Source organism: Sus scrofa, chromosome 10 (assembly GCF_054392235.1).
Source record: "Sus scrofa isolate SSC_HxYL_T2T_F1_AM1 chromosome 10, Sscrofa_HxYL_maternal_Yorkshire_Landrace_v2.0, whole genome shotgun sequence".
Taxonomy (NCBI): Eukaryota; Metazoa; Chordata; class Mammalia; order Artiodactyla; family Suidae; genus Sus; species Sus scrofa.
In genome coordinates this window covers 60,435,434-60,461,925 of record NC_139392.1, presented here as the reverse complement: position 1 = coordinate 60,461,925, position 26,492 = coordinate 60,435,434, and the positions used below count along the sequence as shown (strand labels likewise).

Here is a 26,492-nt window from a genome sequence, read left to right as displayed (position 1 = left end):
GTCCAGAGAATAGTAATGAAAGCCCAGAGAACAGGGCATTTTCACATTACCTCAAAAGCACCATTTAATTATAAAAATGTGAACAGACACACTCCATCCCTGAGTCTTACTGGCCCCCCTCCCCAGCCTCAGCTTTGATTAGCCCAGAGGTGAAAATGACAGCCCTGGATGAGGTGAGGACAAAGTGCCAGCACCAGAGTCCCAGGGTGACCCAGCCGCCCTGGCAGAGCAAGCTGCCAAGCCGTGTCCCTGGGTGAGCAGCTGGGACAGTGCCCCAGAGACAGCCTTAGAAACCTCTGCTGACTGTGGCAGCCCCCGCAGAGGGGTTAGAAAATACCCCAAACCTCACTAGTGGCTGCTGCTCTGGGCGGCTGTAAAATGCTCCGGTGTCTCTCATTTCCATCAGTTACTCTTCTGCGGTGCTTTACCCTGTGGTGAAGTCCGCTAGGGATCTTGTGAAATAAAATGCGACTTACGGCTTAGCGGGTCTGGGCTGGGGCCAGCGGGCACCTATTCCCAGGTTGCTGGGGTGCTGGGCGCTGCCAGGGTGTGGGCCGCACTTTGAGGGGAACCCCGAGGACAGCCGGGCAGGATCGCTTCCTTCCTTAGCGGTTCTTCTCTATTTCATCATCCTCACAGCTCGATACTGGGAAGACCTTCCAGGCTGTCATGAGGTTTGACACCGACGTGGAGCTCACTTATTTCCACAACGGGGGCATCCTCAACTACATGATCCGCAAGATGGCCAAGTAGGCCCTGGTTTCCTGGGAGACTGGCATTCCTGCCACAAAGCCGCAGAGCCTGAAGCCCACGGACCCCCTGCGGCACCGCAGCAGCCCCTCCCTTTGCCTAACCACGCCCTCATCCCGCCCATTCCTCCCTCGCCCCGCCCCCTCCTCCCTGCCCTGGGCGCACTGAGGTTCAGGCCCGGTTCTCTGCCCACAAAATCAGCAGTTTCTACTTTCTCTATTTTTATTGATCTTTTTATCTTTTTCTAGAATTTGGAAGCTTAGAATGATGGGGTTGTGAATAGTGCCAGAAAGGGAGAGCTGAGCTCTCTTCAGTATTACTGATCCACAGAATGTTGATTTTTCACTCTTAGCCTCTTAATGTTCAGCTGCACGCATATACTTCTCTGGCCCCTTTTTTGGCTCCTCTCTGTTACCCTCTGCTCAGTGAAACCTTTGCCCTGAGAGTCCTTCACCCCTGAACCCTGCACCAGAGTTAACTGACAGGGTAGTGAGGAACTCTTGCATTCAAATCCTAGGTGTGATCGTTTCTCCCCAACCCCCCTTTTCCTCCAGAGTGAATGATCCAGACGTGGTCAGAATTTGAAACTTGGATTTATGTACCTTTTGATAGATCGGCACTGAAGAAATATGAAGTTTTCCTTTTCAGTCTTCAAAAATGTTTTCCTATAAATTTTTTCATTTATCAAGACGAGAACATTGTTTGAAGGGGGTTTTGGAGAGAGAAGCAGAACATTTCTAATTTGAATAAGATTAAATCTATTTTCAAGGAAAACTGTGGCGTTGGTATTGAACTGTGTTGTGTGTGTGGCTCTCATTTCGGGACATTTCGAGCACAGCAACCTCAGACTGCAGGATCCTGAAGCCTGGATCACCTTGGCGTTCTGTTTTCATTACCACATCAGTAATACCCAGGTATAATGGCAGTGTCGAGCCAAGAGGTTGTCTGCCGTGTTTGGGAGCAGAGAAGAAAGTAGCAGCTGTCTGGTATCCGTGGCAATAATGTAGTCTGGTGAGCAGATCATAATTTTATGTTCATCTAGGTTCTCTGCTCATTTTCATCACTGAAAGGCACATCATCCCTCCAGGGCACAGGTCTTGGTCTACTCCAGCTGACATAATGGAATATCATAGACTGGGTGGCTCAAACATCAAAAAATGATTTTCCCACAGTTCTAGAGGCTAGAAGTCCAGGTCAAGTTTCTAGCAAATTCATTTTCTCCTGAGAGCTCTTCCTGGCTTGCAGCCAGCCACCTTCTCACTGTGTCCTCACACAGCCTTCCCAGTGCACGCACACATGGAGAGAAAGAACGAGCTCTATGGTGTCTTCTTACAAGGGCCCCCCTCTTGTGACCTCCTTTAACCTTAATTACTTCCCTAGAGGTCCCATCTCCACTGAGTCATGGTGGGGGAATAGGACTTCAACATATGAATTCTGGGTGGGACATATTTGGTCCATAACAGGGCACCTTATAGCTCACAAATTAATCTCTCTGTAATGAGCTTGCAATCTCAACTTTATTATTATCATTTTTTTTTTTGCCTTTTGTCTTTTTGGGGTCGCACCCACAGTATATGGAGGTTCCCAGGCTAGGGGTCCAATTGGAACTGCAGCTGCTAGCCTGCACCACAGCCACAGCAACACGGGATCCAAGCCACGTCTGCAACCTACACCACAGCTCACAGCAACGCCGAATCCTTAACCCACTGAGTGAGGCCAGGGATCAACCCCGAGTCCTCATGGATACTAGTGGAGTTCGTTAACCACTGAGCCACCACGGGAACTCTGAAATCTCAACTTTAAACTCAGGGTGTGTGGGCTGGTCAACAGAACACCTAGGATCAAATCTCTCCAGCTCTTCCCAGATGGCAAACGGGACAGGTTATGGAGCACCCCTCCCTCTCAGGTCTTGGGATCTAGCTTCTGTTCACGAATAAAAATCACAAACAGAACCCTGTTGCACAATAAAAGCCTGGGACCCTCGAATTAAGATCAGCCCCAGCATGAAAACGCAAAGAAGGGCTGAGAAAACAGACCTCCACCCTCCAGTACTGAGAGGGGGAGAGTCTGGCCCTCCACAGTCAGTCGTTATGGGGAAAGGAATCCTTACAGCTGGCTGTGAATTCTGGATGGGGTCCCTTTACTTCTGGACTTCTCCCTCTAAACACATCCTCCATCCTGTTCATTAATAAAGTATCTCAACCATTGTCCCAACGTTACCCCACCAAGGCTGAACATATAAACCCGTTTCACCTGGTTTCTCAAGAAGGCGCTGGTCTGCTTACTCTCCAGATCAGACACATGCCTGCTCTTGCTGGTCCTAGCCCCTCCTTCCTCTCCATGGGGTTCCCATTGCCTTTGTTTTTGCAGTTTTCTAAATCCATTCCTGTCTGATTCCCTCCTAGGGAATCAAGCTTTCCTCAGTGTGCAAAGTGAGTTAATTTACGAACTGTTTTAAACTCACAAACTTTTTTAATGCAGCAATTAAGCACAGGTGTCTTTAGCTATGGACAGCCTTCACGTGAGTGGAGAATTATCTATGGGAAGGATGTACCAGTCACGACTCTCTTAGTTATAGTGTTAGAAGCGTAACTCAAACTGCCTAAAGCAAAAAACAACCAGACAAAAAACCTGGCTCATCGAACTTGAAGAACAGGCGTGGCCATGGCCACAGGCTTGATTGGATCTAGTGACTCAAGTTCCTTCCCTATCATTTTCCCCTCTCACCTCCCATCTGTGATGGCCTCATTTGGGACCATTCTGTGTGCCAAGGGATATGGCCACTTGCAGCTCTGGGCTGAGAGTTAATAATTTGTGATCCTAGAGATCTGTCTCCGAGTAAAAACATTGTCTCCCAGGCTAAAAAACATTGGGGAGTTTTCTAGTCACCTAAATCAAGAACCTGATTTTTGGCACAGTTCCCCCTTCAGGGTTGAATTAGGACAGTGTGGCGTACGCACAGGGTTATGCAGGAGCAATGTAGAGCTGCTTCTAAAAAAGAGTAACCAAAGTTCCACTGGGAAGTTGTTCAATGTCATGACCGCAGACAGAATTTAACACCCAAGTTGTTTTTTTCACCTGGACAGCCTAATGATTGGGAACAAAGATTATATAATTATAGCTGATATTTTTAACAGTTTTAACAATTTGCACCTTCCAAACTGAGGTCTACAAATTAAATACAGATTTATGGAGTGAAATCTGGAGATTTAATACATAATACAATAAAACAGAGTGACTGCTATGATCTTGAAATACAACCATTTGGTTCTAGCTGTCTAGTCAGCATCAGGGCTGGCTATCGGCTACTGTGCTACTGCAGGACATTAACAATGTTCCATGAATAAAAGGGCAGCAGGGTCAGTGTACTAGGAAACAAAGGGTTAGATGGGCCTTATCACCACAGAACTGACACAAGGACACATGATAGAAGTGTGTGCTGGAAACTGCTCATTTGAGAGGAGAGGGGGCATTGGACAATATAAAAGCCCATCTGCCCACAGAACTGCTTTTCTCAGAGCATTTCACAGCACACTTGAGGAAAACTGACCCATTGGCTTACTTGATTTTTTTGTTTGTTTTTTGTTTTTTGTCTTTTTAGGACTGCATCTGCAATATATGGAATTCCCAGGCTAGGGGTCGAATCAGAGCTGTAGCCTCCAGCCTATGCCACAGCCACAACATGGGATCCGAGCCAAGTCTGCAACCTACACCACAGCTCACGGCAATGCCAGATCCTTAACCCACTGAGCAAGGCCAGGGTTCGAACCTGCATCCTCGTGGATGCTAGTCGGGTTCGTCTACTGCTGAGCCACGACGGGAACGCCAGCCACGATGGGAACTGTTGTTTTAAAATTCAAATAATGATGTCAGTCTGAAGGGTGGGATTCAGTCTACTGGCCTTGTGGCACCCTCAGGCATTTGACTGAAAGATGGCTTTCCATTTCAGATGAAAATATCACAAAGTCAGCCCTGGTGGGGACCACAGATTTGTGGCTATGGTGTAGGCTGGCAGCTACAGCTCCGATTCGACCCCTAGCCTGGGAACCTCCATATGCTGCTGGCGCAGCCCTAAAAAGGCTACATAAATAAATATTAGCTAAATGCCAAATGCATACTCTGTGCCATACTCTGCCTGCAACAGCTTGACTCCCATGTTAAAGTCAAGCAAAGAAATTCTGTTTTTATTTTGGCTTTAGTCTGCATTTTTCTGTTGGCTGTCTAGAAAGGAAGACTACTCACCTTCATCCTAACCGAAATATTTAGCTACTTGAAAGAAATTTTCTCAAATCGCTGCCCAGTAGATGTTGTATGTATCCTACTGGAGTGCTTAAATAGCAGCATCCAAAAAGGGCAATCACATATAAAAAGACATACTTGTTAGACTAAGATTTATAATAAGAAATACATATTTGTCTTTGGTCCTCCTTTCTAGCACAGAGCTCCTAAAACTCTTGGAATTTCCTAAGTGATGAAAGCAACAAAGGTATCTCTTATTATGTTAATGAGTGACTTCTGGGCTCCACCTAAGGATGGGGGCTGGTTACCAGGAGAACCAACCTGCTTGATGAGAACATTCAGTCCTATCCCCTGACCTCTGGGGAGCAGAAAGGGGCTGAAGGTTGAATCAAATGCCAGTGGCCAATGATTTAAGCAATCGCGCTTACGTAACAAGGCTTCCAGAAAACCCAAAGGAGAGGGTTCAAAGAGCTTCTGTGTTTGTGGACACAAAGAGGTTCAGAGGCGACAGGAACTCAGCCCTTTTGCCAGCATCTCTTTCACCTGGTTGTTCTTGAGTTAAATCCTTTTATAAGAACCCGGTGATTTAGTAAGTAAAGTGTTTCTCTGGGTGCTGTATGCCCCTCTTGCAAGTTAATTAAGGCCCAAGGAGGTTGCTGGAACCTCTCACCTGTAGCCAAGTGGTCAGAAGCACAAGTAATAATAACAATTTGGCTTTTGAAGTAGGCAGGAGGCAGGGCACTTAAACCTGCAGGGCTCTGACGCCATCTCCAGGCAGACAGTGGCAGAATGGAGGTGAACTATAGGACACCCATCTGGTGACTTGCATGGTGGCCTGGAAAAAAAGCCCACGTTAAAACTGGTGACCAGGACCTTAATACTCTCATAAAATACAAATGGAAAAATGAATAAAAATCAGCAAGCAAGTTGGCTTAAATAATCCATTTTTATTGTGTCTCGCTAAGAATACTACTAATAGTTACCATTAACAAGCAACTACTATGTATATCAAGCAATTCTTATATGTTATGTCGGTTAAACATTCTCTACAAACTTTTGTAGGTATGTATTACCCTTATTTGACAGATGAATAAACTTAAGCCTAGGAGTTATGTAACTGACAGGTTCTGGGACTTGCAGCCTGCATAACCACTCATCAGATCTCAAGGAGACTGAGGTGGCTAGAGCGTGTCACTCCACTGATCTCCAAGATTGATCTGGGTAGTCTGGGTGGTCTCTTGGACAAAAAAATAGCCTTCAGGTGTAAATAGGCGCTATTTGAAAAGAATTATGCAATTACATATGCTGAACATATTAACATTATATGATGTTTGGAGGTTTGTTTTAGCCATTGATGATCCTAGTGAATTACAAACAATCTGAATATGGTTTAGGAAGACGCTTAAATTACTATAGAGCCTACCCTGAATTGAACATAAAATACCTTGACCTGGATGGAACAGCAAAACTCAGGTAGTTGCCTCTGTGTCTGCAAAACCCCAGACTAAACCCGAGCCTCAGCAAACCTTCTTAATGACCCAGGAACATCATTTTAACATGCATCCTAATTTTTTAAATAGAAAGGAGAGCCAAACTTAAGTGCCCCAACAATAACATCTAAGTGACCTGCCTGAGAACAGAGTCCAAATATTGATCATCAACTAGGACTGGAAAATGGCTTGAAATGACCGTTTAAAGCAAACGGTAGCAAAGGTTAAGAAAACAAATGAATCAGGCAAGATGTACAATAAACTGAAAGAACAGAAATCAACTTCTCAAGGATCCCTGTATCATTTATATGCCCCCATTACTGACAGTTGTCCACTACAGAATTTTAAATTATATGCCACATATTGTTACGTAGAGAACACAAGCATATGTGACTATTATGCCTATTTATGCATGCGTGTGTGTGTGTGTGTGTGTGTGTGTGTGTTGAAGCTTTAGAATTACCAACTGTAAGGGATCAGCAAAAAGGAGCCAAAGAAAAGAAAAGACTGGGATCAAGCTAGATGAGATAGAGGCCAAGAGGGAGTTCCAAGAAAGGAGTATTCTAAAGGGCCAAAAGCAGCAAAGAGGACAAAGAGAGAAAAGGACTAAGAAATGCCCAATGGATGTGGCAGCCAGAGTGACCGGTGATTCCAACAAGAACAATTCAATAGATTATTAAGGGCACAAGCCAGTTTATGGTTTTAAGCTGAAGAAAGAAAGGGAGGCATGGAAAACCTTCCAACATTCCACTCATCCATTTCTCCCAACATACACTGAGTGGCTATGGGTATACACTGGCAGTGGGTTCTGAAGAGCAACAAGTTAAGGCTTTTTAATTCTTTCCAAGTTCTGCTGGCCTACAATGCATTTAGTGTCATGATTCAGTCACTTGTGCTTTACATAAACAACATTAACAGAAACTGCAGAAAACAACAGAATGAAGTGACAAACACTCAGTATGGTACAAGCCTTAGGTAAACTATCTTAACAGTGGTACAGGCGATCCATGATTTAGCCCCAGTCCAATTTCTTCTTCACTCAAGGTTGCCCATTCCCTGAAGACCCAGGTCCTGAGCTCCACCGGCCATTTCTGCAGCATCAAATGATAGCTTCTCAAAATTAAAGTCCTTCCACTTGGCATGCACGGTCTGAACTCCAGTTGCAATATCCTCCACCACAAAACTTTCGATTTTTATAAATGGCATCTCAAATGCCTTATACCTCACATAGATTCCCCAGTCATGGCTGCAGTCTGGCCTAGCACAATATATCTTTGCTCTCTTTTCAATATTCCCAAAACTCTTTGGTTTGGGGTGCAGTTTACTCACAAAGCGCTCCCTGAAAGCATCTCCAACCACAGTGAAATGGCATTTCTACAGATGAAGGGATCAAACACATACAAAACACAATGTTAGAACCAGAACCTAACTGTGATTAAAATAAAGAAAACTTCATCATTAAAAAGTCTACAAACACAAATACTGGACAGGATGTGGAGAAAAGAGAACCCTCTGACACTGTTCATGAAAACGGAAGTTGGTGCAGCCACTATGGAGAACAGTATGGAGGTTCCTCAGAAAACTAAAACTAGAGTTGCCATATGAGCCAGCAATCCCCTCTAGATAAAACTATAATCCAAAAAGATACATGCACCCTATATTCATATCAGCACGGCATGGAAGTAACCTGAATGTCTATCAAGGGGTGAATGGATTACGACGATGTGGTACATATATAAAATGGGATATTGCTCAGTCATAAAAATGAATGAGGCATTCCCATTGTGGCACAGTGTAAACAAATCTGACTAGTTGTATCCACAAGGATGCAGGTTCAATCTCTGGCCTTGTTCAGTGGGTTAAGGATCTGGAGTTGCCGTGGGCTGTGGTGTAGATCACAGACAAGGCTCGGATCCCACATTGCTGTGCCTGTGATGTAGGCTGGCAGCTGCAGCTCTGATTCAACCCCTAAGCCTCGGAACTTCCATATGCAGCGGATGCAGCCCAAGAAAGAAAGAAAGAAAAAAAAAAAGAATGAAATAATACCATTTGTAGCAACATGTATGCAACTAGAGATTATCACACTAAGTGAAGTTAAGTTAGAAAGAGAAAGGCAAACACCATATCCTATCACTTGTATGTGGAATCTAAAATATGGCACATGGAGTTCCCATTTGTGGCTCAGTAGTTAACGAATCTGACTAGGAACCATGAGGTTGCTGGTTCAATCCCTGGCCTTGTTCAGTGGGTTGGGGATCCGGCGTTGCCGTGAGATGTGGTGTAGTTCGCAGGCGAGGCTCGGATCCCTTGGACGCAAGCTCCAAGAGATCCGAGCTCCAATCCCCAAGCTCTGATTGGACCCCTAGCCTGGGAGCCTCCATATGCCAAAGGTGCAGCCCTAAGAGTAGCAAGGGAGAAAAACGATGGTGTCTCACTGAAAAATATGAATACATTTTAGTATATTTCCTTTAGCCTTTTTTTTTGCACAAAGGTCAATGTTTCTGTTGGTGCTGGTGACAAAGGTAATGATGCTCTTAGGTCACCGGCTGTGATCACAGCATCTCTACTATTTTGTACCCTGGTTATTGTTTCCACTTTACCATTAGTTTGTAAGAAGGTTTTCATTATGCTACATAAGTTCCTCATCATTTTGTCTCATAAACTTCATTTTGAAGTCATTTCAGAGCTATAGAAAAGTTGCAAAGACAGTCCAAAGAACTGCTGTACACCCTTCACCCAGCTTGCCTGAATGCTAACACCTTGCACTTTTTCTTTTTTCTTTTTCTTTTTAGGGCTGCACCTGCAGCATATGGAGGTTCCCAGGCTAAGGGTTGAATCAGATCTATGGCAGCCAGCCTACACCACAGCTACAGTAATGCAGGATCTGAGCCACGTCTGCAACCTACCCCATAGCTCACAGCAACTTGGGATCCTTAACCAAGAGAGCAGGGCCAGGGATCAAACCCAAGTCTTCACGGATCCTACTCAGGTTCATTACTGCTGCGCCACAATGGGAACTCCACATCTTGCACATTTATTAAACTCAGAAATTAATATTAGCACATTACTACTACCTGAAATACAGATTTTACCACTTTTTCTAATAATATACTTCATCTGTTCTAGGGTCTAACCCAGGATACCGCATTGCATTTAGCAGCAACTATTATTTGTAATGGCTACATAATATTGAATGCAGTTGCTGTGCAGCAATTTTTAAACTATTTCTTTATTGTTGAACATTAAGGGTTTCTTTTAAATGTTTTAGCCTTTTAAAAATACGTGGACCATGGCTGTGATAACAGAAATAATTGTATTCTTAGTATAAATATCTCCCTGATAGACTGTAAGCTGTAATTAGTGCTAAAATACAACCCAATGCTCTCTGTGAAAAGGCTGCTTACCTCCACCATTCTTATATCAGCTGTATAACATGCAAAGGCTTTGCACTTTTTGCAGAGTAGTTTTTTAGTTTTCTTATCAGGCACAGGTTCTGGTTTTCCTTGATTATCCCTGATGATTTTTTCACGAATCTGTATCTGGTGAATCTGGGGGGGGGGGGGTGAAAAAAAACTCTCAGATACGTAATTTGAATAGAACTAGGATACACACACACGCATCTATATGTATGTAATCATTCATTCCTATACAACTTCCATGAACATGGAAGAATGGCTTTGTTTGGAATTCCCATCAAGGCTCAGCAGTAACGAATCTGACTAGTATCCAAGAGGATACGGGTTTGATCCCTGGCCTTGCTCAGTGGGTTAAGGATCCAGCATTGCCATGAGCTGTAGTGTAGGTCACAGATGCAGCTTGGATCCCGAGTTGCCAGTGGCTCTGGCACTGGCCAGCAGCTACAGCTCTGATTAGACCCCTGGCCTGGGAACCTCCATATGCCATGGAGTGGCTCTAAAAAGACAAAAGACAAAAAAAAACAAAAATTAAAAAAAAAACAAAAAACCATAGATAATTTTATTGAGTCTCTTAACTACTGTGGCCTCCAACTGTCTTTTAATTTCCCCATCAAAGATGCCCATAAAAGCACTGAAGATGTCCAGAGAATAGTCATGTGAACCACACTTTCAATTTCAGTAGTTTCTAACACTTTAAAAATCCTTCACAAATAGACAGCGTTGACTGTTTCAGCAATAATTATACCCACTCCCAAGGCATAAACCCACTGAATGGGATGGTAGGCCCCATCCATCTAAAATCTTCTTCCTCTCTTCCCTTCCAAACACAGAGAGTACTGCTGAATTACAGTAAACTTCAATGTCTATACAGGATAACTACATTCTATCTCAAAATTTAGGCCTTGGATAAATACAACTAAGAACTCTGGACTTTATATATGACAAAAACACAAGAAGACGCTGAAGGGTGACAAGAGAAAGGTAGACCAATTAGGAACCATGGGACCTTAGAAACCACATGGTGGTGAGTTCCCTGGGTTTCTTTTTGCCTCCAGACATGGTGCTGAAGAAGCTAGCAACCAGAAATGCATATGGGCACAGACAGAAAAAAAGAGTCTTAACAAAAGCCTATCATCTCCAGTCAAAGAACCAGGGTAGGGGCTGCCTGCAAGACAGAAAATTTGTAAATAAGAGTTGTTTTACTCCTGTCAAACACCACAGGAAAAACAACAACCACAAAGACAACAACCAAAAAACAAGAACCAAAAAATCCTGAGGTTGAGGGGAACCCAGATTTCCACTTTGCAGGCACCTCAACACTCCCACTTGGTGGTGTCAGAGAAGGCCATACAGGGAGCCAGGATTTTCAGTCCTGCCAAATGGTACCCTCCTTTGCCTGTGGTGTCCATGCAGACCACGTCAGGGGCCAGAACTCCCATCCCTGCCCAGCAGTAAAAGGAGCCTTTCCTTGCTGGTATCAGCAGAGGCTGAGTCAGAAACCTAGACTTCTACCTCCACCTGGCAGAGATCAGTGTCCCCCACCTCCCCGCCAGAACAATGGCAGCTGGCACAGAACATTAAGTAAAATCCCAAGTTTCATCATTTCACATGAACATCCTTGGGTTTGCATTAAAAAAAAAAATCACTATGCATACTGAAAAGCATAAAAGATCTCAAAACTGAATGACAAAAGGACAAGTGACTGATGCCAAAACTAAGATGACAGAGATGTGAGAATTATCTGACAAAGATTTTAAAGTCACTATAATAAAAATGCTTCAATGAGTAATTATAAACACTCCTGAAACATAAATAAATATAGAGGTTTAGCAAAAAAATGGAAGGAGTCCTCTTGTGGTTCAGCAGATTAAGGATCTGGCATAGTCATTGCAGTGGCTCAGGTCATTGCTATGGCATGAGTTTGATTCCTGGCCTGGGAACTTCCAAGTGCCATAGGCATGGCCAAAAAAAAGAAGAAAAAGAACCAAATGGAAATTTTAGAACTAAAAGATACAATAACCAAAATAAAAAGCTTAATAGATGGGCTTAACAGCAGAATAGAAAGGAAAAGCAAAGAATCAATGAACTGGAAGACAGAACAATAGAAATGACTCAATCAAAAAAGAAAGAAAATAGAATGGGAGTTCCTCTGTGGCTTAGCAGGTTAAAGGATCTGGTGTTGACACTGCTGTGGCATGGGTTTGATCCCTGGACCTCGAACTTCCACGTGACATAAACGATGCCAAAAAGAAAAAAAGAAAGCAGACTGAAAAAAATTAACAAACAAAGCCTCAGGGAACTTCAGGACTATAAAAAAGATGTAAGGTCTATGACCCTGGGGTAGTAGGAGATGAGGAATAGTAGAGCTTAAAAAGTATTGGTAGAAATAATGGGTAAACATTTCTCAAATTTAACATAACGTAACATAACTTAGAGATACAACTTGCTGGACAAATCCAAATAGGATAAAACCAAAGAAACCACACCAAGATACTTTTTTTTTTTTTTTTTGTCTTTTGTCATTTAGGGCCACACCCACAGCATATGGAAGTTCCCAGGCTAGGGGTCTAACTGGAGCTACAGCTGCCAACCTATACCACAGCAACAGCAACACCAGATCTGAGCCATGTCTGCAACCTACACCACAGCTCACAGCAACACCTGATCCTTAAGCCACTGAGCGAGGCCAGGGATTGAACGAGCAACCTCATGGTTCCTAGTCAGATTCGTTTCTGCTGTGCCAAGCCAGGAAATCCTTTTTTTTTTTTTTTCCAAGATCATTTTAATTAAACTTCTGAAAACTAGAGCCACAGGAAAAAATCGTGAAAGTAGCTAGGGAGAAAAAAAATGACACCTTACCTATAGGGGAAAACAATCTGAATGATACCAGATTTCTCATCAGAAACCATGGAAAGCATAAGAAAGTAACACAGTATTTTTCAAATGCTGAAAGAAAAATCTGTCAACTCACACTCCTATACCCAGCAATCTATCCTTCAAAAATAAAGGGGAGGAGTTCCCGTCGTGGCACAGTGGTTAACGAATCCGACTAGGAACCATGAGGTTGCGGGTTCGGTCCCTGCCCTTGCTCAGTGGGTTGATGATCCGGCGTTGCCGTGAGCTGTGGTGTAGGTTGCAGATGCGGCTCGGATCCTGCATTGCTGTGGCTCTGGCGTAGGCCAGTGGCTACAGCTCCGATTAGACCCCTAGCCTGGGAACCTCCATATGCCGTGGAAGCGGCCCAAAGAAATAGCAAAAAAAATAAAAAATAAAAAAAATAAATAAATAAAGGGGAAATCAACCTGCTTTACAGCACAGAGAACTCTATCCAGTATTCTGTGATAATCTATGTGGGAAAAGATTCTGAGAGAGAAAGGATATGTCTATATGTATAACTGGATCACTTTGTTGTACAGCAGAAATGATCATAACCTTGTAAATTAACTATATACTTCAATAATAGTTTAAAAAAATAAAATAAAGAGGAAATTAAGACAGTCTCAGATGAAGGGAAACTAAAAAAATTTATTCACCAGCAGGTCTTCCTTAAAAGAAGAGCAAAAGGAAGTTTTCTAAACAGAAGGACATGATAAAAGAAGGAAAACTGGGAGTCTAGCAGTTAAGGACTTGGCATTGTCCCTCGCCCAAGAACTTCCTCAAGCCATGAGCACAGCCAAAAAAATAAAAAGAGGAAACTTGAAACATCATAAAGGGGAGTTCCCGTTGTGGCTCAGAGGTTAGTGAACCCGACTAGTATCCATGAGGACTTGGGTTTGATCCCTGGCCTTGCTCAGTGGGTTAAGGATCTGGTGTTGCTGTGAGCTTCAGCATAGGTTGGCAGACTGGGCTCAGATCTGGCGTTGCTGTGGCTGTGGTGTAGACCGGCAGCTGCAGCTCCAATTTGACCTCTAGCCTGGGAACTTCCATATGCTGCAGGAATATGGAAGTTAAATAAATAAATAAATAAATAAATAAATAAATAAGAGCATAGCTTCAGGTATTAGCACTAATACAATATATTTTAATTCACTGAAGCTTAAAGCAGAATGAATTTGATGCTCACTGCAGGAGGATGAAATTTTAAGCATAATAAACTTATGGTTTTAAAACACTTGGACTAATATGCTAACAGGCCCCCAACCATCCTCCCAGTTGACGTTTGTTTCTTATGATCAGATTCTGAAAGAGAAACACAGATGCAAAGTCTTACCTTTTCTTTAAATACTGCTTCATCCCATGTCTGCAGGATTAAAATGGCCCCATTCATCATTTCTTCTTTGTACATGTTCATTTTCTCTTTGTCGATCAGATCAGCGTTAGCAGTCAGAAGGAAACACTTGCTCCCTCTTGCTCTTCCTCTGCCTATTAGAAAATAAATGTTTTATCTGCTGTCTCTGACTTAAAACCCTGGTAAATCTGGGAATATGAGAGGGGTAGGGGTATTCCTAAAATTCAACTTCGGTTCACGGAATCCCCCCTGCTTTCTAGCAAAGCTGAGCTGGGGGTATGCAGAGTCAAACCCAGGTGTGCACCTGCATATTAAACATGTGGATAAAGAAAGTAGGAAGCCTGTCCAGTTCAAGTGGGACAACGCCTCTGGAATACAGGAAGCCCACCTTAGACTGGCCTCCTTGGAGTCTCCACGGTGCAATGTGACTGGACAGGCATGTTATTAGAAATACTGCTTTCAGACAATCCAGCATCAAGCCTCAGGATGACACTGTGAGGGCCCCGAGATGAATCATAAACAGATCTGCTTTCAAGTGCCTTCTCGGAGTTGGGGAAATAAGGTATGTTCATGACTACCAGAATATAGGTGGAAAATGATCAAGGCTTTAAGAAAGAGTCATAGGCATTCAAAATAGAGATTATTGCCACGTGCGAGGATCAAGGACAGTGATGTGGAGGTGGGGGAAGAGGTAAAACAAAGAGCAGCAGCAGTATACGAGCAATTCCTTCAAAAAGGAAAAAGGGATTAAGTCAGGTGGGCTGAAGTGGATAAGGAATAAAGTGGAAGAATGGGGAATAAGATTGGAAAGGTAAGTGAGGAGTGGATCTTGAAAAGGTTTTTTTTTTTTTTTTTTGGCTGTCCCTTAGGCACGCTAAAGTTCCCGGGCCAGGGATTGAACCCACAATGCACCTGAGCCGCTGCAGTGACAATGCTGGATCCTTAACTTGCTACACCATAACAGAATTCTGAACACTCCTTTTTTTTTTTTTTTTGTCTTTTGTTTTTATAGGGCCACACATGTATGGCACATAGAGGTTCCCAGGCTAAGAGTCTAATATGAGCTGCAGCCGCCGGCCTACTCTAGAGCCACAGCAACTTGGGATCCAAGCAGAGTCTTTGACCTACACCACAGGTCACAGCAATGCCAGGTCCCTAACCCACTGAGCAAGGCCAGGGATTGAACCCGCAACCTCATGGTTCCTAGTCGGATTCGTTAACCACCGAGCCACAACAGGAACTCCCCGAACACTCTTTTTTTTTTTTTTTTTTTCTTTTTTTCTTTTGGCTATTTCTTTGGGCCGCTCCCACGGCATATGGAGGTTCCCAGGCTAGGGGTCAAATCGGAGCTGCAGCCACCGGCCTACTCTAGAGCCACAGCAACAAGGGATCAGAGCCGCATCTGCAACCTACACCACAGCTCACGGCAACGTCGGATCGTTAACCCACTGAGCAAGGGCAGGGACTGAACCCACAACCCCATGGTTCCTAGTTGGATTCGTTAACCACTGCGCCACAACGGGAACTCCCCGAACATTCTTTTAACATCAAGAAAATTGGGGAATCACTGGAGTTTCTATACAGAGAAGTGACATGCTCAGAGATGCTTTTCAGGAAAAGTAACATGGCAGCTGTTACTATGGAAATTAGAAAAATTAACTAGGAGATCATCTAGTTCAAGTGGGGCAACTCCTTCAAGGGTCTTTCCTGGAATACAGGGAGCCCGCCAGTACCATTAGTACCATAAGCATAGCCATGAAAAGTCCACATGTGACTGCCAAAGCCTCAATCCATGTTGGAATTATCCTTCCATAAACATGTCAGCCAGCAGTGGTCAAGTAAACAGTATTTGTTGCAAACAAGAACCAAAATAGGGTCTATGTTAATGGATAATACTAACAATTCTGACCAAATAAACCACCTTTAGGGCCAACGATACCAGGGTCTCCTGTGCCACTGGTCACAACCCAGGGGAAAGGCCAGTATGACAGGCACACTCGCGAATCCAACAAAATGGCATCAAAGCTTCTCTTACCTCTGGTTTGGATCATTTTGATGACGTTGCCCACATACTCATATAGGATGACCAGATTGCACTGAGCAATGTCGATGCCTTCATCTGCCACCGAGGTGGTGATCAGAATCTTGTTATCCTTGTCAGTTCTGAAGGTATCCAGTACACACTTCTGGGCTGGGAGGGTCATCCCTGTCAGAGCCAGAGGGTGTCAGATAACTCAGCAAAGAGGGAACCTCACCCTTGACAAAACAGCTATTAATTATGGAATGCTAATGACACACCAGGTACTGGGGTAAATGCTTCACAATCATGACGAGCGGTAGGGCCTGCCCCCATCTTTGTTTGAAGAGGGTATTTAGGGTGGGGTCTGACTACTGGGACTCTGCCACAGGTCTGCCTGCCCGAAAAGCCCAGCTGCGGGGCTCACTAGCTATGTGGCTTCAGTCATGCAATCTCAAAACAAACACTGATTTTTTTTTTTTTTGGAAAAATATCAACAGCTGATTGTAACACCTTTGCGCAGGTATAGGAATTTTCAGCTGAGCAGACATTTTCACCTCTACTTATTCACTGGGACTTCACAAGGCTCTTTGAGGTTGAGGAGGCAAGTGTTATGATTCCCCTTTATCACAGGAGAAGACCTTGAGGTCCTGGAGGTAAGATAAACTGTTGGCAGCAGAACAGAGCCTTGAATTTAAGCCTAGGACCCTACTAGTGTGCAGTGCCCAGACACTGACACCCTGGGAAGAGAAAGAATTTCAGTGATCTCCATCTCAGAGTTAATAAAATTTATAAATTTCCAAGTTTTCCTTGTATATGGGCAGCCGAGATCTTGCGATGTATTTTGTTGAGGCCAGAACAAATTCTTTTCACCATCACCTTCTACTGAACAGTGAACATGCCCAAGACAGACAATCATTTCTGAATTTACCCACTTGTTCATCAAACATTCACTCAGCAACTATGGTTTGTCAGATTAGGATAGGATGGTTAAAAAGTCCATTTTTAGGTATAAGAAGATCCTACTTTGTGGAAGAAGGATTTAAATAAGAAGCTGTGGTTCAGTGTGATGAGCAATGAAATGGAAGCAGGAAGGAGTTTTGTGGGATCATGGAGGAGAGACACACCCACTAGTGGTCCAGTCTTAGGAGGAGAGGAAGGCTGCTTGGCTGAAACACAATAACTGGCAAGGGTACGTTCTAAATGAATGTGGATGGATGGATGGATAGATGGATGGATGGATGGATGGATGGATGGATGGATGGATGGATGGATGGATGGACCAACCAACCAACCAGTAAGGAAATATTTTTTCCGGATGCTTATTTGTGGAGTAATAACAAAGTTTGAAAATCAAATAGCTCTCAGGCTAGAGTCAGATGGCACAGAACTCTGAATTGCAACCACAATAATTTGGTAAAACAACTTTTCAGAATCTGACTTTACTTTTTAGATTCCTAAGTCTAAAATATGCATAAAGGGAAAGTGCAAGAGTGATGACTGAGGACTACTTATTATAAATAACACTAGATAAGAAACAATGAGGACCTGTCACTGCCCGTCACTGCGGCACGGGGAGCACAGCTGTGACAATGTCTGGAGGAGGACTGGCCACCTAGGATCCTCCTGGCATTAAAGCCTCCTGTATGACAACAGAGTCACTCTGTCACTCTTTAAACCCCCTACCTAGATTTCAGGATTATCTCTTGGACTTTTTTTTTTTTTTCTTTTCTTTTTAGGGCTGCACCCGCAGCATATGGAAGTTCTCAGGCTAGGGGTCAAATCAGAACTACAGCTGCTGGCCTATACCATAACCACAGCCACAAGAGATCCAAGCCGCATCTGTGACTTACACGACAGCTCACAGCAATGCCAGAGCCTTAACCCACTGTGTGAGGCCAGGGATTGAACCTGCATCCTCATGGGTACTACTTGGATTCATTTCAGCTGTGCCACAATGGGAACTCCTGGACTGTTTTTTTTTTAATTGTAAACTATGTAATGTACACAGAGGTATCTGCAGTTTAAAGAATAACAATAAAATAGAAAGAACATTTCTACTTCTAGTTAGTCTTAATCTATTGGTTGAGAATTTGAGCAAGAGAGTAATACACTCAAACAGTATTTTAAAAAAAAATTAAAAAACTGGTTTTGACAGCAAGACATATAGGAGTCAAAGTCTACAGGTTTTTGGCATTTGAGCATTGTGATGGCTTTTTTTTCTGGTCACATCCACAGCATGAGGACGTTCCCAGGCCAAGGATTGAACCTGAGCCACAGCAGTGGCACAGCCAGGTCCTTAACCACCAGGCCACCAGGGAACTCCTGTGATGGCTTTTTTTTTTTTTTTTCTTTTTATGGCCACTGCAGCATATGGAAGTTCCCAGACTAGGGGTTGAACCAGAGCTGCACCTGCCAGCCTACACCATAGCCAGGGCAACACAACATCTGAGCTACATCTATGACCTATGCCACAGCTTATGGCAAATGTCGGATCCTTAACTCACTGAGTGAGGCCAGGCATCAAACCTCCATCTTCATGGACACTATGTCAGGCTCTTAAAACTGCTGAGCCATGACGGGGAACTCGCCGATATGGCTTTGTAATGTACTGACTTAGCTAGGCTGAACTACATTCTCCAAATATTCACCTAGGTGCTCTGTGAACGGAATTTGCAGATGTAATTAAAGGTCCTAATCAGTTGATATTGTTAATCAAAAGGGATTTCATCTTAGGTGGGTGTGACCTAATCAAATCAACCCTTGAAAGAGCTTCCTAAGCTCAGAGACTCCAAATAGCTCATGCCTGTGGGGTTCCACCTGGGTCTGCACCAGCCCTATGGACTTCAGACTTACTTTGCTAGTCTAAGTCCTTGTAATAAATCCCTGTGTGTGTGTGTTTGTGCATGTGTGTGTGTTACACATATAAATACGTTGTGATATATATGTACATGTGCGTGCATATATATATATATTTTTTTTTCTCCTACTAGTTTTGTTTCTCTGGTTGAACCCTGACCGAAACAAGCACTAAGAAAGAATTCAAAAATATGTGTTCTTATAGATATAGTATACTAAATCTAATTCACTAAATATAAATACCTATGTTCTGATTCGTTTTGCCACGTCCAGTCAATATGCTAGGTTTCAGAAAGCTGAGCTTAGGATTTTCTTTAATCCATTTCTTTAAAGCCTGAAAATACAAAGCAATTATTAGTTGGATATTATGTGTATACAATCTGTGTTAATTCAATATTGAATATATGCAAGAAGAAAAAAATGTAAACTATAATGGAAAAGAACATAAAAAAGGATGTAGGTTTATGTATAACTGAATCACTTTGCTATATAGCAGAAATTAACACAACAACTGTAACTCAACTATACTTCAATTTAAAAAAACACAAAATATATAGACAAATATATTTAGGTAGCATTCACACTGACAAAACTGAGGGAGAAGAGCTTCTTATAACTGAATTCTGTGCAATAATTAATGATAATGGTATAACCTTTGTAATCTTACATGGTTTAATCTTTAAGATATTTTTAAGTTCAGAACAGTGAGTACGTAGAACAAACAATGAGCTTAGCAAGCTCTTAGGACACGAGATGAATATATAGAAATCAGCTGTATTTCTGTATACCAGCAACAAACAATTAAAAGTACTATTTATAATAGCATTAATATTTAGGTATAAGTTGAACAAAATATATACAGAAAATGGCAAAACACTAATAAAAGAACCCAAAGAAGATGTGACAGGCGGCCTCTAAAGTCGTCCTGAGCGACCACCACCCTCTGGTACTCAGATCCTTGTGTAATCCCTCCTAAATGTGAACTGAATTTACAGACTTGCTTCTAATGAATAAACTATGAGGGAAACCACTTCCAGGTTGAAGTTGTAACATGACTGTGCCCTCCATACTGGGCGCTCCCCTTCAGCCTCTCTTGGATCACCCACTCTAGGGAAAGCCAGCAGCCACACTCTGAGAGGCCCCCATGAGTGAACGAAGCACATCTTCTGAGGCCTGCCAAAAGCCACACAAGTGGGGTTGAAAGTCAGTCCTCCCAGGTCAAGCCCTGAGATGACTGCAGCCTCATGAGAGATCCTGAAACAAAAGCACCCAGCTAAGTTTCCAGACTCCTGACCCATACATATTATATGATGATGGATGCCTGCTGTTTCCAGCTACTAAGTTTTGGGGTAATTTGTTATCAGCAGTGGGTAACTAATACAGAAGCCCTATATAGATGAAGAGATATACTATGGTCATGGACTGGAAGACTCAACACTGCTAAGATGTCATTTCTCCCCAGGCCCGGCTTTGTCTATAGAGTCAATGCAATCCCAAACAAAATTCCAGCAGACTTTCTTATGGATGTGGATGAGCTGATTCTTAAGTAAAATCAGAGGAGTTCTCGCTGTGGTGCAGTGGGTTAAGATTCTGACTGCAGCAGCTCAGGTTGCTGCAGAGGCAAGGGTTCGATCCCCAGGCCCGCCCAATGGGTTAAAGTATCCAGCATTGCTTCAGGTGCTGTGTAGGTCTCAGCTGTGGCTCAAATTCAATCCCTGGCCCAGGAACTTCCATATGCCACAGGGTGTGCCCAAAAATAAATAAAAGAAATAAAATAAAAGTGGATAGGTAAAGAAAGATACTTAAAACAATTTTGAAAAAAATTAAAAAGTTGTAAGATTCACACTATAAGACTTACTATAAAGCTACAGTAATTATGACTGTATGGGATGTGTGAAAGGTAGATGCATAGACGAACAGAATAGAATGGAAAGTCTAGAAATAGACCTATATAAATACAGTCAACTAATTTTTTTTAAGTTACATAGGCAATTCAATGGAGAAAGGAAAATCTTTTCAGCATACATGCTGGAACAAGTGGATGTCCACATGCTAAAAGAAAAAAAAACTTTATATCTTAAAATGGATTATAGATATAAAATATAAAATGCAAGGCTATAAAACTTCTAGAAGATAACACAGAGAAAATTTTTGTGCTCTTGGGTAAGCAAAGAGTTCTTAGACATAACACCAAAAACATAACCCACAAAAAAAAAATAATGAAACACGGGACTTTGTCAAAGGTTAAAACTTTCGGGATTCCCTTCATGGCTCAGTGGTTAACTAATCCAACTAGGATCCATGAGGGTGTGGGTTCAATCCCTGGCTTTGCTCAGTGGGTTAAGGATCCAGCGTTGCCATGAGCTGTGGTGTAGGTCGCAGACAACGGTCAGATCCTGCATTGCTGTGGCTGTGGCTATGGCTGGCAGCTATAGCTCCAATTTGACCCCTAGCCTGGGAACTTCCATATGCTGCAGGTATGGCCCTAAAAAGACAAAAAAAAAAAAAAGAGAGAGAGAGAGAGAGATACTGTCAAGACAATGAAAAGATCAGAAGAAAATATTTGCAAGTCACATTTCTGATGGATGACTTTTTTGTCAGAAAAAAAAAAAACCTCTCAAAAATTCAACAATAACATGATAAGCAATCCAATTCAGTGCAGGAGCCGTACTTGAAATGGGCAAAAGATGTGAACAGACACTTCACCAAAGGAGACATCTGGATGGCTAATAAGCACATGAAAAAATGCTCAATCACATTAGTCATTTGTAAAACACAAATTAAAACCCTACTGAAGTACCACTAGATATCTATAAAATGGCTAAAATTTTTCAGATAGATGAAAAGAATTTTTAAAAATCTGAATAGTTTGCTCTATAGGTATCAAGACATTATAAACCAAAGTGACTGAGACAGGGAGGTATCAGTGTAAGAATAAACAAACAGAAAATGGGAACAGAATTAAGTGCCTCAAAACAGACCCACACATATATAGCTGCCTGATTACAAAGCACTGAGGAATGGACAATCTTTTTAATACAATGTACTGGGTCAATGTGTTACCCACAGGGAGGAAGAAACTTACATCCACAAGGGCTCTGGTTTTCACAAAGAGAATGGTTCTGGTCTCTGGGTTTAAGTGGTACTCTTCTTGCAAGATGAAGCAGAGGTCTCTGAGTTTAGGGTTCTCGTTGCTGGGATCTATGGAAATGCTTTCTAGTTCTTGCAGCTTTTCTACCAAAAGGGAACATTTTACAAAAAGCTTATAAATTCTAGTAATGTAGAACACAATGTGACCTTTTAGCTATAGTTCAGTTTATCTCTCAACCTCTGACCAGAATTTTATGAGGAAGAACCATCAATTTAATGCATATATTAAATATACCAATAAATGCATACATTACCCCCACCCCGGGAGAGCTGACTGTTCAAAGTTTAGCAGCACACATATGTAAAGAAAATACAGGAGTTCCCATTGTGGCTCAGTGGTTAACGAATCCAACTAGGAACCATGAGGTTGCGGGTTCAATCCCTGGCCTTGCTCAGTGGGTTGAGGATCTGGCGTTGACATGAGCTGTGGTGTAGGTTGCATACTCGGCTTGGATCCTGCGTTGCTGTGGCTCTGGCGTAGGCCAGCGGCTACAGCTTCAATTTGACCCCTAGCCTGGGAACCTCCATATGCCCAGAGAGCGGCCCTAGAAAAGGCAAAAGGACAAAAAAAAAAAAAAGTTAAACCCAAATATGCTATTATCAATTGACTATTTCTATGGGATGTGTCCTTTGCAAATCCTACTATTTTTCTTCTTCTGTGTAAGCAGCAGAAGTGCCAGATTTCCCTGAAGCTTAATAGTTCTGCTGTATATAATAACTTCTCTCTCTCTCTTTTTTTGTCTTTTTAGGGCTACACCCGTAGCATATGGAGGTTCCCAGGCTAGGGGTCCCATTGGAGCTGTAGCCATTAGCCTGTGCCACAGCCACAGCAATGCGGGATCCAAGCCAGTCTGAGACCTACACCACAGCTCACAGCAACATTGGATTCTTAACCCACTGAGCGAGACCAGGGATCGAACCCACATCCTCATGGATGCCCAGTTGGGTTCGTTAACCACGAAGCCACAATGGGAACTCCCGTATAATAGCTTCTTAAGCTTGGGACAAGTCCCTGAGTGGCACCATGTGCACCATGATATATGTCTGCCATCCCTGGAGTCTCCACTCTCCACTGGTTTCCTTCTCTGGAAACACAACTCACCTTCAAATCTCTGAGTGAGATCTTGCTCAATCTCATCAAAGCCTGCTGCTCGGATATTTCTGAAGAAGTCTTTCAAGTAATCCAAAGCATCTTTCATTCGGGCATGTTCATTGATAATAAGGGCATCGTTGTATATCTGTTGAAAATGAGAACAGTCTCAATGTGTTTCTAACATCGAATGCATTCGCTGTACTTGAGTTCAATTCACTGTACTTAACATGGAATTAATTTTAACAATACAATTGTTTCAAATCTATTCCAACTTAATTTTTTAAGATGAATGATCTCCAACGGTACTATAATAAAACCTTAGAATCAAATACTGTTTAAGAAAAAAACAACCTCAAGTAGCTAGAATGATTAATTCATTAGGATATCACTTTGGACTCTAGAATTCTATCTTCTAAGAAATAGAAGAGAAAGAAAACTTCAAGAAAAATGCATATCAAAGATTAAAACACAAATAAAAAAAACAAAAGCAAGTCAACTTCCACTTCAACTTAATCTCTTTATACATCCAAATCCACCACTGAATTATAATTGCACCTGCTGAGAATAATGGTGCTGCCCACCTACACCAGATATTCAATTAAGTTCATTAAGATTCTACAAATGCATACTGACTGCATGTATTTTATTTTATTTTATTTTTGTCTTTTTAGGGCCACACCCACAGCAGATGGAGGTTCCGAGGCTAAGGGTCCAATGAATTGGAGCTACAGCTGACAGCCTATGCCAGAGCTACAGCCATAGCCACACCATATTGGAGCCGCTTCTTCGACCTACATCACAGCTCACAGCAGTGACGGATCCTTATCCCACTGAGCAAGGTCGGGGATCAAACCTGCATCCTCATGGATACTAGTCAGATTCGTTTCCGCTAAGCCACAACGTGAACTCCTGCATGCGTTTTAAAATTTTCTCAATGGCATGATAAGCAGAGGTGTTGGTGGTTGTTGTTGCTTACCTTCTTGGTTAATCAGTAAACAACCAGAGACTCTGGATTTCTCAGCATGTGGTTTTACCAAAGGTAGGAAAACAAGTGCTTCAGGATATGGCAACAGAACCCACATACTAAACTTTGGCGATGGCGGTCACCTGTCACATGTCTACAGTAATGCTCACCATCCCCCGTTTTCCTGTCTCGTCAGTTACGGGGATGCTGAGGCAAGGAATAGAACCTCGGCCTTTGTTTCTGTCCTGTTGCCTCTAGAGCTACATTTCACAGACCAAAGAAAATGCCGAATGGGGTATCTTTCGGAGTTTGCTTCCTAAGAACCTCCTGGAGAGTTTCTAATGAGCTCTTGAGGACAGAGTGAAAGTTGATGCTCTCTGAGCTGCCTCAGCCCAGCTCCCAGTTGGTGCTAGGATTCAAATAGGCTTTTCCAAAGAAGCCACATACCCGCAAATGTGACATGTACGAAAACAGTGCTTTACAAATCCTGCTTTCTTTGTCTTTGTCTGGCATCTGAAACACCGCACACTCTTTCTGAACCTTGACAATCCACTGCTCATATTTCTGTGTTCCGAAATTACTATTTTGAATTTGAAATAAGCCTCCTGGAAAAAAAAAGAGAGAGAAGTTTTTCATTGTGCCATCTGGCCAGTTATTTAAGGTCCTAAGTATGCCTCACCTTCTAATTTTCTTCCTTCCTCTCTGTACACATAGTATTCCTCCTGAGTAGTTTTCAGCAGCCTGTCAGTGTAGACATACCACTGTTTACTGAATAACTACTAGGCACCGAGAATCAATGTGTCTTACATTTATCACTTCATTCACTACCCCATGAAGTAGATGTTACATTTTACGGATGAGGAAATGGAAGCTCAGGGAAGCAAAGCCATTATCCAAAGTCACACAGCTAGTACATGGGGGCAGGAATTCAAACTTGGGTGTGCAGGATACCCAAGCTTTACTGACTCTCTGATCTGGCCTGACCAAAGCAGCTCAGAGCCGAAATAATGGCTGTGAAAAAAACCTAATTTTGCCTTTAAAAATGAAATAGCGGTGAAGAAGCATAGGGCTCGTGGGCTTCACCAGAGGAGGATACTTAAAAGCAGGGGAGACTGAACCCCACACGGCCTGCTCTGCCTTGCTGGAAACTTAGCCATGTGATCTCCACAGTACATTCACAGGACCAAGCACAGGATAGGGGCTCAAAAGCCACTTGTCATGGATGCTTCTGTATGCCAGCAGCTCCTAAACAGCTTCAGTTACTTGCTTCAAAAACTAAGCTTCTGCTGTGGCCCAGGCTCTGTCCAGGATGCTAGGGATAAAAAGGATGAGGGAGATATGGCCCTGGTGTTTGTGAGCTACCGTCAGAGCAATTATTTTTCCCCCTTTTTTTGGCCCTGCCCACCATATGTGGAAGTTCACAGGCTAGGGACTGACCCGAGCTGCTACAGTGACAACACTGAATCCTTAACCTGCTGCACAAAGGAACTATTCATTCTTTTTTTTCTTTTTTTTAAGAGCTGCACCTGCAGCACATGGAGGTTCCCAGGCAAGGGGTCGAATCCGAGCTGCAGCTGCCAGCCTACACCACAGCCACAGCACCACGGGATCCTAGCCATGTCTTTGACCTACACCACAGCTCATGGCAAAGCTAGATCCTTAACTTACTGAGCAAGGCCAGGGATCAAACCCGTGTCCTCATGAATATTAGTCAAGTTCGTTTCCACTGTGCTGCAATGGGAACTCCCTTACCCATTCATTTTTAATAAGAGGCACAAAAGTGGCCACCCAGACAGGCAGCATTATATCTTTCCCAGCCCCAATGACAAGGGGCCTGTCAGTAAACTAAATGAATCAGCAAGTATTTACTGAACTTAGGTGTGAAAATAAGCTAAGCCATCTGGCAATGAGCAGCTCATGGGATGTGGACAGGTGATGAGGTAGAGGGAGGGTATTGGAGGTGGAGGAATAGGAAGGCAGAAATCCACGTCTCTCCACCCTTCTGCCATGTCCCCAACTCCAACCGTATCCTAGTGCTTCTGGAAGATACAATGGCCTCCCATCTGGTCTTCTCACCTCCTGCCTTGTTCTTTCCAATCCAGTCTCCATTCAACAGATGCAGGTAGTTTCCAAAATTGCAGATGAGAAACAACACTAACCCTCTATTTTAAAACATTTAATGGAGGCGTTCCTGTTGTGGCACAGCAGAAACAAATTCAACTAGGAACCATGAGGCTGTGGGTTCGATCCCTGGCCTTGCCCAGTGGGTTAAGGATCTGGCATGGC

The 26,492-nt window shown here is 43.0% G+C and overlaps 2 protein-coding genes across 8 annotated transcripts in view; one reads left to right on the top strand and one right to left on the bottom strand.

Annotated features, from left to right (window-relative positions):
• Positions 1–1,524, top strand: part of ACO1 (aconitase 1) — a 63,889-nt gene extending 62,365 nt beyond the window's left edge. Inside the window, exon 21 of the mRNA XM_003357729.4 lies at positions 640–1,524. Within this exon, the coding sequence (XP_003357777.1) occupies positions 640–753 (114 nt within the window). The 3' untranslated portion in view covers positions 754–1,524. The remainder of the gene's footprint in view (positions 1–639) is intronic.
• RIGI (RNA sensor RIG-I) overlaps positions 1–26,492 on the bottom strand; it is an 84,169-nt gene that overhangs the window by 37,000 nt on the left and 20,677 nt on the right. For 4 of the 7 annotated variants that reach the window (XM_021064056.2, XM_084978887.1, XM_021064055.2 and 1 more), the window contains exons 11-17: positions 24,654–24,811; positions 23,252–23,387; positions 22,085–22,233; positions 19,243–19,333; positions 16,159–16,329; positions 14,106–14,257; positions 9,884–10,027 (exon numbers count right to left, since the gene is read on the bottom strand). In XM_021064056.2, the coding sequence (XP_020919715.2) occupies positions 9,884–10,027; positions 14,106–14,257; positions 16,159–16,329; positions 19,243–19,333; positions 22,085–22,233; positions 23,252–23,387; positions 24,654–24,811 (1,001 nt within the window). 7 annotated transcript variants of the gene reach the window in all.